Below are 18,792 nucleotides of genomic sequence, written 5' to 3' on the forward strand. Positions count from 1 at the left end.
ATTCTCCTAGTAGCCGGGGACTTTAATGCAGGGAAACTTAAATCTGTTTTACCAAATTTCTATCAACATGTTAAATGTGCAACCAGAGGGGGAAAAAACTCTGGACCCCATTTACTCCACACACAGAGATGCATACAAAACTCTTCCTTGCCCTCCAATTGGCAAATCTGACCATAATTCTATCCTCTTGATTCCTGCTTACAAGACAAAAATTAAAGCAGGAAGCAACAGTGACTAGATCAATAAGAAAGTAGTCAGAAGAAGCAGATGCCACGCTACAGGACTGTTTAGCTAGCACATACTGGAATATGTTCCGGTATTACTCCAATGGCATTGAGGAGTACACCACGGTCCCCACACGGTCCCCACAGTGACCGTACGCACAGTTGAAGTCGGTTGTTTAACTTGGGTCAAACATTTCAGGTAGCCTTCCACAAGCTTCCCACAATACGTTGGGTGAATTTTGGCCCTTTTCTCCTGACAGAGCTGGTGTAAATGAGTCAAGTTTGAAGGCCTCCCTGCTCGCACACGCTTTTTCAGTTCTGCCCACAAATGTTCTATGGGATTGAGGTCAGGGCTTTGTGATGGCCACTCCAATACCTTGACTTTGTGGTCCTTAAGCCATTTTGCCACAACTTTGGAAGTATGCTTGGGGTCATTGACCATTTGGAATGTCTGATGTCTTGAGATGTTGCTTCAATATTTCCACATAATTTTCCATCCTCATGATGCCATTTATTTTGTGAAGTGCACCAGTCCTTCTTGCAGCAAAGCACCCCCACAACATGATGCTGCCACCCCCGTGCTTCACGGTTGGGATGGTGTTCTTCGGCTTGCAAGCATCCCCCTTTTTCCTTCAAACATAACGATGGCCAAACAGTTCTATTTTTGTTTCAACATACCAGAAGACAAAAAGTACAATCTTTGTCCCCATGTGCAGTTGCAAACCATAGTCTGGCTTTTCTATGGCGCTTTTGGAGCAGTGGCTTCTTCCTTGCTGAGCGGTCTTTCAGTTTGTCGATATAGGACTCGTTTTACAGTGGATAAAAATACTTTTGTACCGTTTACTCCGGCATGTTCACAAGGTCCTTTGCTGTTGTTCTGGGATTGATTTGCACTTTTCGCACCAAAGTACGTTCATCTCTAGGAGACAGAATGCATCTCCTTCCTGAGCGATTTGACGGCTGCGTGGTCCCATGGTGTTTATACTTGCATACTATTGTTTGTACAGATGAACGTGATACCTTCAGCCATTTGGAAATTGCTCCCAAGGATGAACCAGACTTGTGGAGGTCTACAATTTTTTTCCTGAACTCTTGACTGATTTCTTTTGATTTTCCGATGATGTCAAGCAAAGAGGCACTGAGTTTGAAGGTAGGCCTTGAAATACATCCACAGGTACACCTCCAATTGACTGAAATGATGTCAATTAGCCTATCAGACGCTTCAAAAGCCTTGACATAATTTTATGGAATTTTCCAAGCTCTTTAAAGGCACAGTCAACTTAGTGTATGTAAACTTCTGACCCACTGGTATTGTGATACAGTGAATTATAAGTGAAATAATCTGTCTGTAATACATTTTTGGAAAAATAACTTGTGTCATGCACAAAGTAGATGTCCTAACCAACTTGCCAAAACTATAATTTGTTAACAAGAAATTTGTGGAGTGGTTGAAAAAAAATGAATTAATGACTCCAACCTAAGTGTACTGTATGTCCAACTTCAACTGTACATACCCCAACCAGAAGCCATGGATTACAGGCAACATCCCCACTGAGCTTAAGGCTAGAGCTGCCACGTTCAAGGAGCGGGACTCTTACACAGAAGCTAATAAGAAATCCCGCTATGCCCTCCGACGAACCATCAAACAGTAAAGCTTCAATACAGGACTAAGATTGAATCGTACTACACCTACTCTGACGGTTGTCGGATGCGGCAGGGCTTGCAAACCATTACAGACTACAAAGGGAAGAACAGCCGAGAGCTGCCCAGTGACACCAAGTGCCTACCAGATGAGCTAAATTAATTAGGTGCTCGCTTCGAGGCAAATAGCACCGAAACATGCATGAGAGCACCAGCTGTTCCAGAAGACTGTGTGTTCACGCTCTCCGCAGCTGGTGTGAGTAAGACCTTTAAACAGGTCAACATTCACATGCCCGCAGGGCTAGACGGATTACCAGGACGTGTACTGCGAGCATGCGCTGACCACCTGACAAGTGTCTTCACTGACATTTTCAACCTCTCCCTGTCCGAGTCTGTAATACCAACATATTTTAAGCAGACCACCATAGTGCCTTTGCCCAAGAACGCTAAGGTAACCTGCCTAAATGACTACCGACCTGGAGCACTCACGTCTGTAGCCTTGAAGTGCTTTGAAAGGCTGGTCATGGCTCACATCAACACCATTATCCCAGAAACCCTAGACCCACTCCAATTTGAATACCACCCCAACAGATCCACAGATTATGCAATCTCTATTGCACTCCACACTGCCCTTTCCCACCTGCCCACCTGGACAAAAGGAACACCTATGTGAGAATGCTATTCATTGACAGCTAAGCGTTCACGCCATAGTGCCCTCAAAGCTCATAAAAAAGCTAAGGACCCTGGCACTAAACACCTCCCTATACAACTGGATCCTGGACTTCCTGATGGGCCGCCCCCAGGTGGTAAGGGTAGGTAACAACACATCTACCTCGTTGATCCTCAACACAGATGCCCCTCAGGGGTGCATGTTCAGTCCCTTTCTGTACTCCCTGTTCACTCATGACTGCACAGCCAATGACTAGTCAGCTTATAGGGAGGAGGTCAGAGACCTGGCCGTGGGGTGCCAGGACAACAACCTCTCCCTCAACATAATCAAGACAAAGGAGATGATTGTGGACTACAGGAAAAAGAGGACAGAGCACTCCCCCATTCTCATCGACGGGGCTGCAGTGGAGCAGGTTGAGAGCTTCAAGTTCCTTGGTGTCCACATCACCAACAAACTAACATGGTCCAAACACACCAAGACAGTCGTGAAGAGGGCCCGACAAATCCTATTCCCCCTCAGGAAACTGGAAAATGTGGCATGGGTCCTCAGATCCTCAAAAGTTTCTACAGCTGCACCATTGAGAGCATCCTGACTGGTTGCATCACTGGCACTACAAGGCACTACAGAGGGTAGTGCGAACGGCCCAGTACATCACTGGGGCCAAGCTTCCTGCCATCCAGGACCTTTATTCCAGGTGGTGTCAGAGGAAGGCCCTAAAAATTGCCAAAGTCTCCAGCCACCCAAGTCATAGAATGTTCTCTCTGCTACCGCACGGCAAGCGGTACCGGAGCGCCAAGTCTAGGTCCAAGAGGCTTCTTAACAGCTTTTACCCCTAAACCATAAGACTCCTGAACAGCTAATCAAATGGCTACCCAGACTATTTGCATTGCCCCCCTCATTTACACCGCTGCTACTCTTTGTTGTTATCATCTATGCATAGTCACTTTAATAACTCTACCTCCATGTACATATCGGTACCAGTACCCCCCTGTACATAGTCTCGCTATTGTTATTTTACTGTTGCTCTTTAATTACTTGTTACTTTTATTTCTTATTATTTTCCTTATTTTTTTAAACTGCCTTATCTTTTACACTGTCCTGTCCACTCTTACATCGCAATCATGGATGTAATATTCTAGAGGGATACCAGTTGCTTATTAAAACGCCTTTAGGATCTTATTTATTGGTGTGTGATGGACTCATGGATGCAAAGACAACATATCTATGGACCAATGCAAAGCCAACAAAACATGACAAAGCACAGAGACAGATGCAGTCAGGGCTTACCGAACGGGCACGCGCCCCCAGGTGTATAAAATCGAGTACACAGCCATTAGGCTTATTAGGCTACAGCAGGTGCAAGCGTTACAATCACCCCTAAATGGATATGTAAACACTACAGTAACTAACTGCCAGTAGGTATTAAAGCTACACTATATATACAAAAGTATTTGGACACGCCTTCAAATGAGAGGATTGGGCTATTTCAGCCGTACCCATTCCTGACAGGTGTATACAATTGAGCACACAGCCAATCAATCTCCATAGGCAAACACTGGCACTAGAATGGCCTTACAGAAGAGCTCAGTGACTCAACGTGGCACCGTCATAGGATGCCACCTTTCCAATAAGTCAGTTTGCCATATTACTGCCTTGCTAGAGCTGCCCTGGTCAACTGTAAGTGCTGTTATTGTGAAGTGGAAACGTCTAGGAGCAACAATGGCTCAGCCGCGAAATGGTAGGCCACACAAGCTCACAGAACGGGACCGCCGAGTGCTGAGGTGCGTATTGCTTAAACATTGTCTGTCTTCGGTTGCAGCACTCACTACCAAGTTCCAAACTGCCTCTGGAAGCAACATCAGCACAATAACTGTTTGTCTGGAGCTTCATGAAATGGGTTTCCAAGGCAGCCGTACACAAGCCTAAGATCCCCATGTGCAATGCCAAGCATCGGCTGGACTCTGGAGCAGTGAAAATGCTGGAGTGATGAATCCCGCTTCACCAATGCATAGTGCCAACTGTAAAGTTTGGTGCAGGAGGCTGTTTTTCATTGTTCGGGCAAGGCCCCTTACTTTCAGTGAAGGGAAATCTTAATGCTACAGCAGACAATGACATTTTAGACGATTCTGTGCTTCCAACTTTGTGGCAACAGTTTGGGCCTTTCCTGTTTCAGCATGACAATGCCCGCGCTCACAAAGCGAGGTCCATACAGAAATAGTTTGTTGAGATCGGTGTGGAATAACTTGTCTCGCCTGGACAGATCCCTGACCTCAACCCCATCGAACACCTTTGAGATGGGGTTGGGGCAGCAGGTAGCCCAGTGGTTAGACTAGTAACCGAAAGGTTGCAAGATCAAATCCCTGAGCTGACAAGGTAAAAATCTGTTGTTCTGCCCCTTAACTAGGCAGTTAACCCACTGTTCCTAGGCTGTCATTGAAAATAATAATTTGTTCTTAACTGACTTGCCTAGTTAAATAAAGGTTAAAAATAAATAAAAGATGAATTGGAACGCTGAATGTGAACCAAGCCTAATCGACCAACATCAGTGCCCGACCTCACTAATGCTCTTGTGGCTGAATGGAAGCAAGTCCATGCAGCAATGTTCCAACATCTAGTGGTAAGCCTTCCCAGGAGAGTGGAGGCTATTATAGCAGCAAATGGGGGACTAACTCCATATTAATGCCCATGTTTTGGAATGAGATGTTCGATGAGCAGGTTTCCACATATTCTTGGTGATGTAGTGTATATATAAATTAAGGTTGGGGGTCCCCAGATAGCATATGAACACACCATAAGCACACCATGTCAAAATTGTACAATTGTCTCATGTCAAAATCAAATCAAATGTTATTAGTGCTTTGTAAACAAAAGGTATGAACTAACAGTAAAATGCGTACTAACTGGCCAGTACAAAAAATGGAGAGAAAGAAAATAGAGAAATAATAGAAAATACTTTTTTTTTAAACGTAATAATAAAAGTAATAATAGATACACAATGAGTAATGATAACTTGGGTACCCCTTGTAAATAGTCCATGTGCAGAGGTATGAGGTCATTGAGGTAGATATGTACATATAACTAGGAATAAAGTGACAGATAGTAAACAGTAACAGCAATGAATGTGATGAGTGAAGTGCAAAAAGGGTCAATGCAGATAGTCCAGGTAGCTATTTGGTTATTATTTAACTAACTATTTAGCAGTTTTATGGCTTGGGGGTAGAATATGTTCAGGTTCCTTTTGGTTCCAGACTTGGTGCATCGGTACCACCTGCTGTGCGGTAGCAGAGAGAACAGTCTATGACTTGGGTGGCTGGAGTCTTTGACAATTTTTAGGGCCTTCCTCTGACATCGCCTGGTATAAAGGTCCTGGAGGGCAGGAAGCTTGGCCTCAGTGATGTACTGGGCCATACACACTACCCTCTGTACTGCCTTGCAGTCAGATGCCGAGCAGTTGCCATACCAAGGAGTGATGCAACCAGTCAAGATGCTCTCAATGGTGCAGCTTGTTTTTTACTTGTCCATTCCAAATCTTTTCAGCCTCCTGAGGGTAAAGAGGCATTTTCGTTCCCTCTTCAATGACTGTGTTGGTGTGTTTGGGCCACAATAGATCCTAAGTGATCTGGACACAGAGGAACTGAAAGCTCTCGACCCGCTCATCTACAGTCCCGTCGATGTGAATGGGGGTGCACTCGGCCCTCCTTTTCCTGTAGTCCACGATCAGCTCCTTTGTCTTGCTCACATTGAGGGAGAGGTTGTTGTCCTGGCACCACACTCTCATCGTCGTCGTTGATCAGGCCTACCACAGTCTTGTCATCAGTAAACTTAATGATGGTTTTGGAGTTGTGCCGGTCCACACAGTTGTGGGTGAACAGGGAGTACAGGTGGGGACTAAGCATGCACCCCTGAGAGGCTGCTGTGTTGAGGGTCAGAATGGCAGATCTGTTGTTGGATACCATTGCCAACTGGGGGCATCAGGAAGTCCAGGATCCAGTTTCAGAGTGAGGTGTTAAGTCCCAGGGTCCTTAGCTAAGTGGTGAGCTTGGAGGGCACTATGGTGTTGAACTCTGAGCTGTAGTCAATAAACAGCATCCTCAAGTAGGTGTTTTCTTTTGTCCAAGTGGGAAAGGGCAGTGTGGAATGCAATAGAGATTGTGTAATCTGTGGATCTTTTGGGGCTGCATGGGAATTGGAGTGGGTCCAGGGTGTCTGGGATGATGGTGTTGATGTGATCCATTACTAGCCTTTCAAAGCATTTCATGGCTACAGATGTGAGTGTTATGGGAAAATAGTCATTTAGACAGGATATTTTGGCGTTCATGTGCACAGGGACTATGGTGGTCTGCATGAAAGATGTAGGTATTACAGGCTGGGTCAGGGAGAGGTAGAAAATGTCAGTGACGACACTTGCCAGCTCGTCAGTGCATTCTCTAAGTACGCGTCCTGGTAATCCTTCTGGCCCTACGTTGCTTGCCTCGAAGCGAACATAGAATTTAGCTCATCTGGTAAACTCGCATCACTGGATGTTCATAGCTGGGATTCCCTTTGTAATCTGTGATACTTTGCAAGCCCTGCCACATCCAACGAGCTCCAGAGCCAGTGTAGTAGGATTCGATCTTAGTCCTGCATTGACGTTTTGCCTGTTTGATGGTTGTTGGAGGGCATAGCGGCTGTCCGGGTTACTGTCTGGGTTACTGTCCCGCTCCTTGAAAGTGACAGCTCCAGCCTTTAGTTCATCGCGGCCTGTAATCCATGGCTTCTGGTTGGGATATGTACGTACGGTCACTGTGGGGACGACGTCGTCGGTGCACTTATTTATGAAGCCGGTGACTGATGTGATAAACTCCTCAATACCATTGGATGAGCCCCGAGAAACATATTCCGGTCTGTGCTAGCGAAACAGTCCTGTAGATTTGCATCTGCTTCATTGGACAATTTCTGTATTGAGCCTGATATGAAGAATAGCATGAGAGGAGCTATAAAACTGCAAATAGAAGTCTCTGTTCCACGGAAAAATCGGTTGAAATCCATGAAGATAGCTGCTTTTCAAAGAAAGTGACGAAGCACACAAACTCATTGCCGTACTGTATGTAAATACATGTATATGCATTCTGGGGACATTGTTTCTTGTGTGAAGGATGTATAGCTACTTTCTGCATGAAAGTATGGAGAAAGAGAACCAACAATATATTCATGCTCAATCTTTTATTTCATTCATGCATCAGCCGTGGCAGGGGTCGATTGAACTTAGTTCTCTGCATAATTTCTATCATCCCACTTTGGCCCACATAACCTGAATTGAATGTATAGTAGAGCTGCAGCTCACCTGGTCACAGTCAATAGTTGTGTGCACAGAAGACCAGCCATGTAAATGTAATGTAAATGTCACGCATTCATCAGTGAAGAGCCTGGAGAATGTAGGCTACTATACGAAACGGTTGGATGCTTTCTATTGTGTGACATAGTGTTCCCATGTTTTCTCTACAATGGCGAATCACTTGAGAATGTGTATGTATACATACTGTATGCATAGTGTATGTCAATATGTTTCATGCTAGAATCCTTAGTTGCTACATCCATTTTGGGATTTATAAATTAATGATATATACCTATTGATTCTTTAAGAATATAAATTATGAATGCCTCATGAGCTTAGTTCAACTGTCGTACCCCATCAAAACCCAAAATATAAGCTTGTTTTATTCCAATGTTTGTAATCATGTAAACATATCTAAACAAACACTGTATAGCCTCAAAACTATACATTTGATATCATGGATGGCCAGTCCTTGCATCCATAGCTCTGTCTATTAATTTGAGAGTGGTTACATTTCTCCAGCCCCATCCCTTAGCGTTTTAGCGAAACAGGGGTGGGGCAAACGATTTGTTATTGTTTCAATTAAGGATTCCTGCTTTAAGTGCACTTACGCAATGAAACCTTTTCCATTTGGTTTGGGTATTGTTCTCAGCCAGTCACACCAAATCAGAAAGATATTCTGATCTTCACGAAATATTCACACCCCTGGACTTTTTCCACATTTTGTTGTATTATAAAGTGGGATTCAAATGGATTTAATTGTTGTTTTTTGTCAATGATCTACACAAAACTCTGTTATGTCAAGAACAATTCTAACATTTGTAAAAAATGTATGAAAAATAAAACACTAATATATCTTGATAACATAATTGTTCAACCCCCTGAGTGATTGCAGCTGTGAGTCTTTCTGGGTAAGTCTCTAAGAGCATTGCACACCTGGATTGTACAATACATATTTGTACATTATTCTTAAAATAATTCTTCAAGCTCTGTCAAGATGGTTGTTGATCATTACTAGACAGCCATTTTCAAGTCTGGCCATCGATTTTCAAGCCGAATTAAGTCAAAACTGTAACTAGGCCACACAGGAACATTCCCTGTCATCTTGGTAAGCAACTCCAGTGTATATTTGGCCTTGTGTTTGATTATTGTCCTGCTGAAAGGTGCATTTTTCTCCTAGTGTCTGTTGAAAAGGAGACTGAACCAGGAGCCTCTAGGATTTTGCCTGTGCTTAGCTCTATTCCGTTTCTTCTATCATTTAAAAAAACTAGGAAGGACATCTGTATTTGTTTGAGTGACTGGGTATATTGATACACCATCCAAAGTGTAATTTATAACTTCACCATGCTCAAAGGTATATTCAATGTCTGCTTTTAACGTTTTAACGTGTTTTACCCATCTACAAATAGGTGCTCTTCTTTGCGAGTGATTGGAAAACCTCTCTGGTCTTTGTGGTTGAATCTGTGTTAGAAATCCACTGCTAGACTGAGGGACCTTACAGATAATTGTATGTGTAGAATACAGAGATAAAGTAGAATACAGAGATAAAATAGAATACAGAGATAAAGTAGTAATTTAAATATCATGTTAAACACTGTTATTCCACACAGAGTGAGTCCATGCAACTTATGTGACATGTTAATCAAGTGAACTTATGTAGGCTTGCCATAATAAAGGGGTTAAATACTTATTGACTCAAGACATTTCAGCTTTTCATTTTTAATTCATTTATACAAATTTTGAACCATAATTCCACTTTGGCATTATGAGGTATTGTGTGTAGGCCAGTGACAAAACTCAATTCAATAAATGTAATTTTGTGGAAAAAGTCAAGGGGTGTGAATACTTTCTGAAAGCACTGTAAATTCTCCAGTGGAAGGACGCTCTTACCCTTGCTAAGAAGAATTGAGTGTAACGGCTCTCCTCTTCGTCTGATGATGAAGAATAGGAATCATCGGACCAACACGCAGCGTGGTAAGTGTTCATAGTACATTTTATTAAATAAACTGAACACTGAATGACAAAAAATAAAATAAAATAAAAACACAACAACAACAACAACGACGACAACAACAACAACGACGACGACGACGACGACGAGAGTGAACAACACGAAACAGTCCTGTAAGGAGAAAAAACACAAAACGGGAAACAACTACCCACAAACACAGGTGGGAACAGGCTACCTAAGTATGGTTTTCAATCAGAGACAACGATTGACAGCTGCCTCTGGTTGGGAACCATACCAGGCCAAACACATAGAAATACAACACACAGAACAAAACATAGAATGAAAAACATAGAATGCCCACCCCAACTCACGCCTTGACCAAACCAAAATAGAGCCATAAAAAAGGAACTAAGGTCAGGACGTGACATTGAGACTGAAATCTACACCACAAAATTGGGTGCAATTCTGCTGAAGCAGGCCTTATCGCTCAAATGCCTTTGCATCAGGAACAACAAATAAGGGGGACCTAAGTGATATTGCACTGTAGAGAAATGTTTCACTCTATACCCTGAAATGTTGACAACAAACAGTCCTGCAATATTGTGATAAGAAAGAACCATCCTAAGGGGATGAGTTTGAGTTTTATTCAGATTCGGACACATCACAGCTTGTATTACACTATCTTTTGACAGAGTAATTTTGTATACCCCATCAACTAATGTATGTGAGATTCTCTATGCATGAGAGCACATGTTTACAGTTGGTTTCTGACCCTATCAGTGCACATGCCCATATGACTAGTCAGAACCTGCTATTCTTTGTCTGTCGACACCAAAGCTTCCATATGAATATAATTGAATGGGAATCTCTGTTCTAGTAATCCTACTTCTATGGAAACTCATCAGATTATCCATTCCAACTCAGTGCCTTGACTCATTACCTCTGCACTGAGCAGGAGACACTGTGACAGGGATGGCTCTCTCACCACACAGCGCAGAGCACTGTGGAAGCCTTTCAAGTCACGCTGAAACACCCTCCAATATTTATAACCTTTCCATCAATAAAAGATACCCCTTCGAGAGAGAGAGAGAGATAATTTAGCCAAGCACTGGCCTGTACTCTATGGGTAGGACAAATAGTGGCCAACCGGAGGGTAACCCAGACCAGACCATAGCTCAGCCTCACTGCCAGCCCACATATGCAGAGGCAGCCTCCGGTAAGAGTCATATAGACCCTTCAGTCATCGGAGAGGTGTCAACCGCTAAAGCTGATGTGCAAAGTCCTAGAATAGGTATAAACCAATGTATTGGACCTTATCAGAAAACATTCAAACGAAACATAGACATAGACTGACCAGGTGAATCCAGGTGAAAGCTATGATCCCTTATTGATGTCACTTGCTAAATCCACTTCCATCAATAGATGAAGGGGAGGAGACAGGTTAAAGAAGGATGTTTAAGCCTTGAGACAATTGAGATGTGGATTGTGTCTGTGCCATTCAGAGGGTAAATGGGAAAGACAAAACATTTAAGCGTCTTTGAACGGGTATGGTAGTAGGTAGCAGGCACACCGGTTTGTGTCAAGAACTGCTACACTGATGGGTTTTTAATGCTCAACCGTTTCCTGTGTATCAAGAATGGTCCACCACCCAAATGACATCCAGACAACTTGACATCCAGACAACTGTGGGAAGCATTGGAGTCAACATGGGCCAGCATCCCTGTGGAATGCTTTTGACACCTTGTAGAGTCTATGTCCCAATGAATTGAGGCTGTTCTGAGGGCAAAAGTGTGTTCCTAATGTTTGGTATGCTCAGTCTATAAGATAAAAGACAAATTAGTTCACATTCTGAAGTCATATAAAGATATAGTCAACACAAGATATAGTCATATATGTTATAATTATATTGTTGTCTATTTATAAAAAATGAATTTCCTGCTACTGAAGAATGCTCTTAGTTGAAACATACAGCACAAGATTCACTCTTGTGTTGGGCATGGTTGGTGGACTGTTGGGCGTGGTTGGTGGACTGTTGGGTGTGGTTAGTGGACTGTTGGGCGTGGTTGGTGGACTGCTGGGCGTGGTTGGTGTGCTGTTGGGCGTGGTTGGTGCGCTGTTGGGCGTGGTTGGTGCGCTGTTGGGCGTGGTTGGTGCGCTGTTGGGTGTGGTTGGTGCGCTGTTGGGCGTGGTTGGTGGACTGTTGAGCGTGGTTGGTAGACTGTTGGGCGTAGTTGGTGCGCTGTTGGGCGTGGTTGGTGGACTGTTGGGCGTGGTTGGTGGACTGTTGGGCGTGGTTGGTGCGCTGTTGGGCGTGGTTGGTGGACTGTTGGGTGTGGTTGGTGGACTGTTGGGCGTGGTTGGTGTGCTGTTGGGTGTGGTTGGTGCGCTGTTGGGCGTGGTTGGTGGACTGTTGGACGTGGTTGGTGCGTGGTTGGTGAACTGTTGGGTGTGGTTGGTGGACTGTTGGGCGTGGTTGGTGGACTGTTGGGCGTGGTTGGTAGACTGTTGGGCGTGGTTGGTGATTTTCTTAAAAACAGATTTTCTTAAAAACACCAAAAGTCAAGACATGATATCCTCAATGTCCTTCAGGTTATAGGTGTAACGTCGTTCTTCGTTTGTCGAAAGAGAGTCGGACCGAAATGCAGCGTGGTGGTTACTCATGACTTTAATGGAAAAAGTGACACATGAAATAACTATACAAAGTACAAAACAACAAACGGAACGTGAAACCTAATTACAGCCTATCTGGTGAAACTACACAGAGACAGGAACAATCACCCACGAAATACAAAGCGAAACCCAGGCTACCTAAATACGGTTCCCAATCAGAGACAACGAGAATCACCTGACTCTGATTGAGAACCGCCTCAGGCAGCCAAGCCTATGCAACACCCCTACTCAGCCGTAATCCCAATAATTACAAAAACCCCAATACGAACCACAACATATAAACCCATGTCACACCCTGGCCTGACCAAACATATAACGAAAACACAATACAATGACCAAGGCGTGACAATAGGGACATTCTACTCCCATCATTAAAATGTAAATCACGGCAGGGACTCGGGAGGAACGATCATATGCAGTGGTGATTTTAGCATGTAACTCTTGGTGGGGAAAACAAAAAAAACGTGGGATGCATGTTAGCAAAGCCACAACACTAAACAATATATTAATTGCACTATAATGGCGACAAACAGTGCCTACAAACTGTTAGGGCCTTCATAAAGCTGTCCAAACAGCAGTCCCAATATCTTACCACTGCTACACCTGGCTTTCAGCAGAGCCTTGTCTGGCAGCGAAACAGTTCATTCAGCCTCATTTACTGCCTTTAAAAAAAACAAAGCTTATATGGCAGACTTGGGACATACAAACAGACAATGAGAGCTCTTACAATATTCAATGATTAAAAACAGGTTCTAGGCTATTTGTGAACCACCAAGCTTGAACAGTAGGCGAAATGAAGTGGTGAAAATATACCAAATTATTAGGGTGAGGCACATTGAACGCCGTTTGGGTCTTTGTGTGTCGAAAAAGATACACGTCATATAACACTATTTGATGAGTTAAATAAGCTTTTAACTTGACACGTCAAATAACACAATTCTATTATATAATGTTGTGTGTGTTGAATTTGCACGTGCAAGCCGAGCGCCACAACTACTAACGTTATGTGTTTACAATACCGCCTTGGTGAAAATAGACTAAATGGGCTACTAACAGCTTACTACACAACACTTTCTTAGCTACAGAATACATTTCTCCCTGGCATATTACATCATTTATGCAGCAGCATACAAGACATTTTTGGACTCACCTTGTGAAGGTGGCGCAGCGGTCCTTTGTGGGCAAATGTTGTCATCAAACTTTGTCATCAAAGTCTGGCATTCTCTAGATTTATGGTGGTAACTCGGGGGACAAAACACAGCCACTCCACTGAATAACAGGCTAACGTTAGTGGTTTCTTTGCAACGCTTGCAGTTAGCCACTGACTCCTTCCAAATGACTCATTGTTGAATTTGCAATTTTTTTTTTTTTTTTGTGTAATCTTTATGTCTAATGGCCGATGAGCACCGATACATTTTATCTATAATTTCTCTTCATATGACAAGGATTAAATAGGATTTGCCAGTAGAATGTCGACTTGATGACAACTGATTATGACTGCTAGCTAAGACTTTGAAAGTAAGATGTGACAGTCCAATCAAAGCTACTGTAGCTATAACTTGATTTGATGTCATTCTATCTGTGGCCAATGACCTTGAGCCTTCTCGGATGGGCACTTCTAATATAACTCTATGGCAGAACCCAAGGGGTTAACATTTTCGAGCTGTAAACTTAGATTTGGGGATGATGTACTGTCCCACGAGTGACAGAAAACTGAGCCAATCATGACAGAAAACTGAGCCAATCAGGCACAACGCTCTGTATTTTCTGCTGGTTTGCCCCATCTCCACAGAAAGCACTGCGCTAGGCTGAAACATCTGCATTACTCAAAAAAGCAAAAAAGAGACCGTGTTTGTATGCGGCCTTATTATATCAATGACTTTTTTTGCGAACTGATAAGTGACACATATTAATGCCAAAATAACAAGCAAAACAGGCAAGCCCCAAAAAAGTAATTTGGGGGATTTTAATGGTAGAACAGGTTCTGAACTTGAATGTGTAGTAGACCCTGAGGGTAATAGACATATATTTGACATATACCCGAGTCCCATCACTAGTAATAGAAATAGCTCTGACCAGGTAGCGAACAAAGATGTAAAGGGGTTAGTGCATCTCTGTTGAGCCTTAGGCCTGTGTTTTTTTAATGGTATGATTAGATGGGATTCTAACTTACTGCTCAACTCTTGGGACGAGTGTTGTTGACTATGCAATCTCAGACTTGGATCCCTCCTCTATTATCGCATTCACTGTCAGACCACAGACACCATTGTCTGACCGCTGCCAGATTGTCTTTTCGAAAAGACTTCGCCACCCAAAGACCACACAAACAGAGCCCTGTACACTGCTTCATCTAAATGAAACATACAGATGGGCTGCTGACAGCGCAACACACTTCAACACAACATTTCACTGCCCAGAAATCACAGCCTGTATAAATGATTTCCTTTCAAGTGCATTCAGCCCAAACCTCCCTGACATAAATTTGGCTGTGAATAAATTAAATGAGATCTATCATAAAGCAGCCACAAAAGAAAATGTATGCTAAATAAAAACTGTTCTAATTGGAAACCTCAAAAAGAGAAATGGTTTGATGCTGAATGTAATCTCATAAGGAACAAATTGAGATCTTTATCAAATAGAAAACATCACTAACTACAGGTTAGAGACGTTCGGTAAGAATATTGTGTCACATTGAAAGAATACAAGCAGAAGCATTATGACACCACTCTGAAAGAGATTGAAGACTCCATTGATGGAAACCAGTTGTGGGAGAAATGAAATGGTCTAAATGGACAACAGAGGAATGACCTCGTCATTCAAAATGGCAACATTGTAAAATATCCTTTTGAAAGTCTTGATGGAATAATAGCATCAGAAGACCTTACTTTAAACCCCCAAAATATTCAAGAAAAATTCAGCTCCCTAGAACACACATTTAAAAACAACAAGAACCCAATTGACTACCAAATTACACGATTGAAGAAAATACAAAGCATGTGGCTCTGACAGCTTCAGGAATGAAATGCTTAAACACAGTCCTCCTGAGCTCTAGACTGACAGTGGAGAGACCTTTGACAGGGGGCCTAAATCTGGTGCTTGGCTAGGAAGTAAGTAATTGTCACACACACGCGCACAAACACAGTCACTCACATCACACACAGTACAAACACACACACCTCTCTCTCTCAATCCGTCACCAGCAGTAAGCCTCCACAGCTCTGGCATGTAATCGATCCTGTGACGATCAGTGTGACGGCCTTGACACAACTCTCTTGTCCTCCCCGCTGACACGTGCCGTCAGTCAGGTCGCCCCCCTCTCGTCATCTCCGTCACAGGCAGGCCAGGGTCATTACAGGGTTGACAGCAGCAGTGTTTCCTCACCTGTCTGCATGCCTACCTGTCTGTCTGTCTGCCTGTCTGTGCGTGTCGTTAAGTTGCTCAGAGCAGAGAGTAAAGTTTAAGCCCCAGATTTGAGCTTAGTTAGTGATTGCCAGAGAGGGTAAGCTAAATGACAGGTGTAGAAGTGGTGGAAGTCCTGAGTCAACACTGACATTGAGGAAGGGGGCTGGTGGTGTGTGCGTGTGTGTGTGTGTGTGTGTGTGTGTGTGTGTGTGTGTGTGTGTGTGAGACAGGGGGTTATCGGGGTACAGCAGGTGCAAGCTTTGCAATCACCCCTAAATAGATATGTAAACACTACAGTAATAACTTTAACTGCAAGGAGGTACTGAAGCTACTGTATGTGGACAGGACAAACTTAACACATGCTATTCCTTAGACAGCCAACACAGGGGCCATTGACAACTTATCACATGCTATTCCTTAGACAGCCAACACAGGGGCCATTGACAACTTAACACATTATAATCCTTAGACAGCCAACACAGGGGCCATTGACAACTTAACACATGATATTCCTTAGACAGCCAACACAGGGGCCATTGACAACTTAACACATTCTATTACTTAGACAGCCAACACAGGGGCCATTGACAGAAGCATTACTTACTGTTAATGTATGCCTTTGTAGACATTCTTCATTCTCTTTTATAATGCTTCATTATATCCCCCCATACAATGGATCGTCTTTGTGATTTGCCTTTATTGGGCCAAGTTCACCCAGATATATTGTTCCTTGCAAGTGTGCAAAAAGTGGGTGACCTCTTGAGAGCGGTGAGAGACTCTTGATGGCTCTTTTGACACGGCAGCAGTCGGAAAGCAGTAACCTTCAGTGTCAAGATGATCCCAGGGCTGCCGCTGTGAAGCCATCTGGATCCCCCATTACCCCTGGCACATTCACATTAGCAAGCTTCCTGTGTGTGTGTGTGTGTGTGTGTGTGTTCTAGTAAGGAGTAAGCAAGGTTGTCATTGTTATGTAGAGGATCAGTCACCCCTCATGGAGCGGCCCAACAGCCCTGCATGTATTCAGTTTTGTTTTCTTGTAGACGTCTAGTGCTATCGAGCGATAACACATAAGATATTGAGAACTGGCACTGTGTCATTATACTGTAAATTCTAGATGCAACATTACATGAATGTATGTCAAAAATAGCACTATAGTTACTGTAGTTCTCACTAGCAACATCTCTAATGACCATGTGATGTATTGAACATCTGCTATGGTGACTAATTATGTTTTCTGATGTTTTCCTCCATCTTTTGGGTGTCTACTTCCCTCCCACAAAAATATGTATTATTCTATGACTGATTTATAATCACAATCTGAAAGACATAATTGTTCTGTGCATCCCTTGACTGTTTTGTTTGAGGCTGATTTGAAGTTCTTCTCTAACAAATCTGTTTTGTGATGACAACGCCGTTTTTGACATCCCCATTCCCCTGTCCTGTAACGATTTCTGTCCCATTATACATGGTCACGTTTCTCAGTCGGAAAAATATCACTTGGCAAGGCTGCACTGGGAAGAGAGAATTTGTTCTCAGTAACTCAACAATAATACTAAAAGTGTTGATAAAACGTGATAGGTGGCCGGTAATCTAAGCTTCGCCAAGGTAACATGAGCATCACTCTTTATTTCTCTCTTTCTATCACACACACACACACACACACACCTGGCCTCTCTATCAAAAACCTAATCTTGTGATAAAATGGAGTCTTGTCCTGTTGCCCCATCTGTAATAGACACCATCTCTCCTCTATGCTCTTTCTTGATACCTATTTCAGCTCAGCTGGAGAAACTTGTTACAAGCAAAATACTTTTTGTAATACGTAATGTAGGATTCTATCTCTCTCTCTCTCTCCCTCTCTCCCCCTCTCTCTCTCCCCCCCTCTCTCTCTCTCTCTCTCTCTCCCTCTCTCTCTCTCCCTCTCTCCCCCTCTCTCTCCCTCTCTCTCTCTCTCTCTCTCTCTCTCTCTCCTCTCTCTCTCTCTCTCTCTCTCTCTCTCTCTCTCTCTCTCTCTCTCCCTCTCTCTCTCTCCCTCTCTCCCCCTCTCTCTCTCCTCTCTCTCTCTCTCTCTCCCTCTCTCTCTCTCTCTCTCTCTCTCTCTCTCTCTCTCTCTCTCTCTCTCTCTCTCTCTCTCTCTCTCTCTCTCTCTCTCTCTCTCTCCCTCTCTCTCTCCCCTCTCTCTCTCCCTCTCTCTCTCTCTCTCTCTCCCCCCTCTCTCTCTCTCTCTCTCTCTCTCTCTCTCTCTCTCTCTCTCTCCCTCTCTCTCTCTCTCTCTCTCTCTAGGTGCGAAGTTCATGGTTGCTCCAAGGTGGCCAATTCAAAAGGTAAGATTACTTGATCAGTAATCAGATCAGATGCCTGCTTACATTCAGCTCACTGAGCTGTTGAGCTCCCTCAAAATAATGTAATGACGCCATCTTGTGGATTATTGAGGAACAAGCACTATCTCCATCTTGTGTAAAGTTGAGCTTCTGTTAACAATTGTTCCATGTGACACAGGATCAGCCCTCAGACAGTGCAGTCTTTGAGGGCATCAACCTAGGTGGAGGTTTCCATGGAGCTCCAGGGGAAGAGATATCCTCTAACCCCAGCCTCCCTAGTCCTAGCCCCAGGCAGCCACCTTCCTTACAGTGGCTGCCCCACCCATCCACCCCAACATCCGGAGACCAACAGGTCGAAAGCCCCAGGCCACCGGTCACTAAACGCCACAGGAAGCTGCTGTTAAAGAGCGGTTCTGTAATTCCTAGTGGTGCCCCCCCTGGTGAGGAGGACCGTAAGTTACAGGGCATGGCTCATACCCAGGTGTCCCGCCACCACCTGCTGAGGGAGATCTGCACCAAATACCAGCCGGGCGTCACCGAGCACCCCATCTCCAGCCGGCAGGTGTCCCGGGTCTACGTGGAGGATAGGTGTTGTAACT

At 43.8% G+C, this 18,792-nt stretch overlaps 1 protein-coding gene across 1 annotated transcript in view; it reads left to right on the forward strand.

Moving 5' to 3' along the window:
• LOC115133983 (carbohydrate sulfotransferase 8-like) overlaps positions 1–18,792 on the forward strand; it is a 113,702-nt gene that overhangs the window by 92,402 nt on the left and 2,508 nt on the right. The window contains exons 3-4 of the mRNA XM_029667469.2: positions 18,156–18,196; positions 18,372–18,781. Coding sequence (XP_029523329.1) covers positions 18,156–18,196; positions 18,372–18,781 — 451 coding nt within the window. The remainder of the gene's footprint in view (positions 1–18,155; positions 18,197–18,371; positions 18,782–18,792) is intronic.

Source organism: Oncorhynchus nerka, linkage group LG9a (assembly GCF_034236695.1).
Source record: "Oncorhynchus nerka isolate Pitt River linkage group LG9a, Oner_Uvic_2.0, whole genome shotgun sequence".
In the NCBI taxonomy this organism is placed as follows: domain Eukaryota; kingdom Metazoa; phylum Chordata; class Actinopteri; order Salmoniformes; family Salmonidae; genus Oncorhynchus; species Oncorhynchus nerka.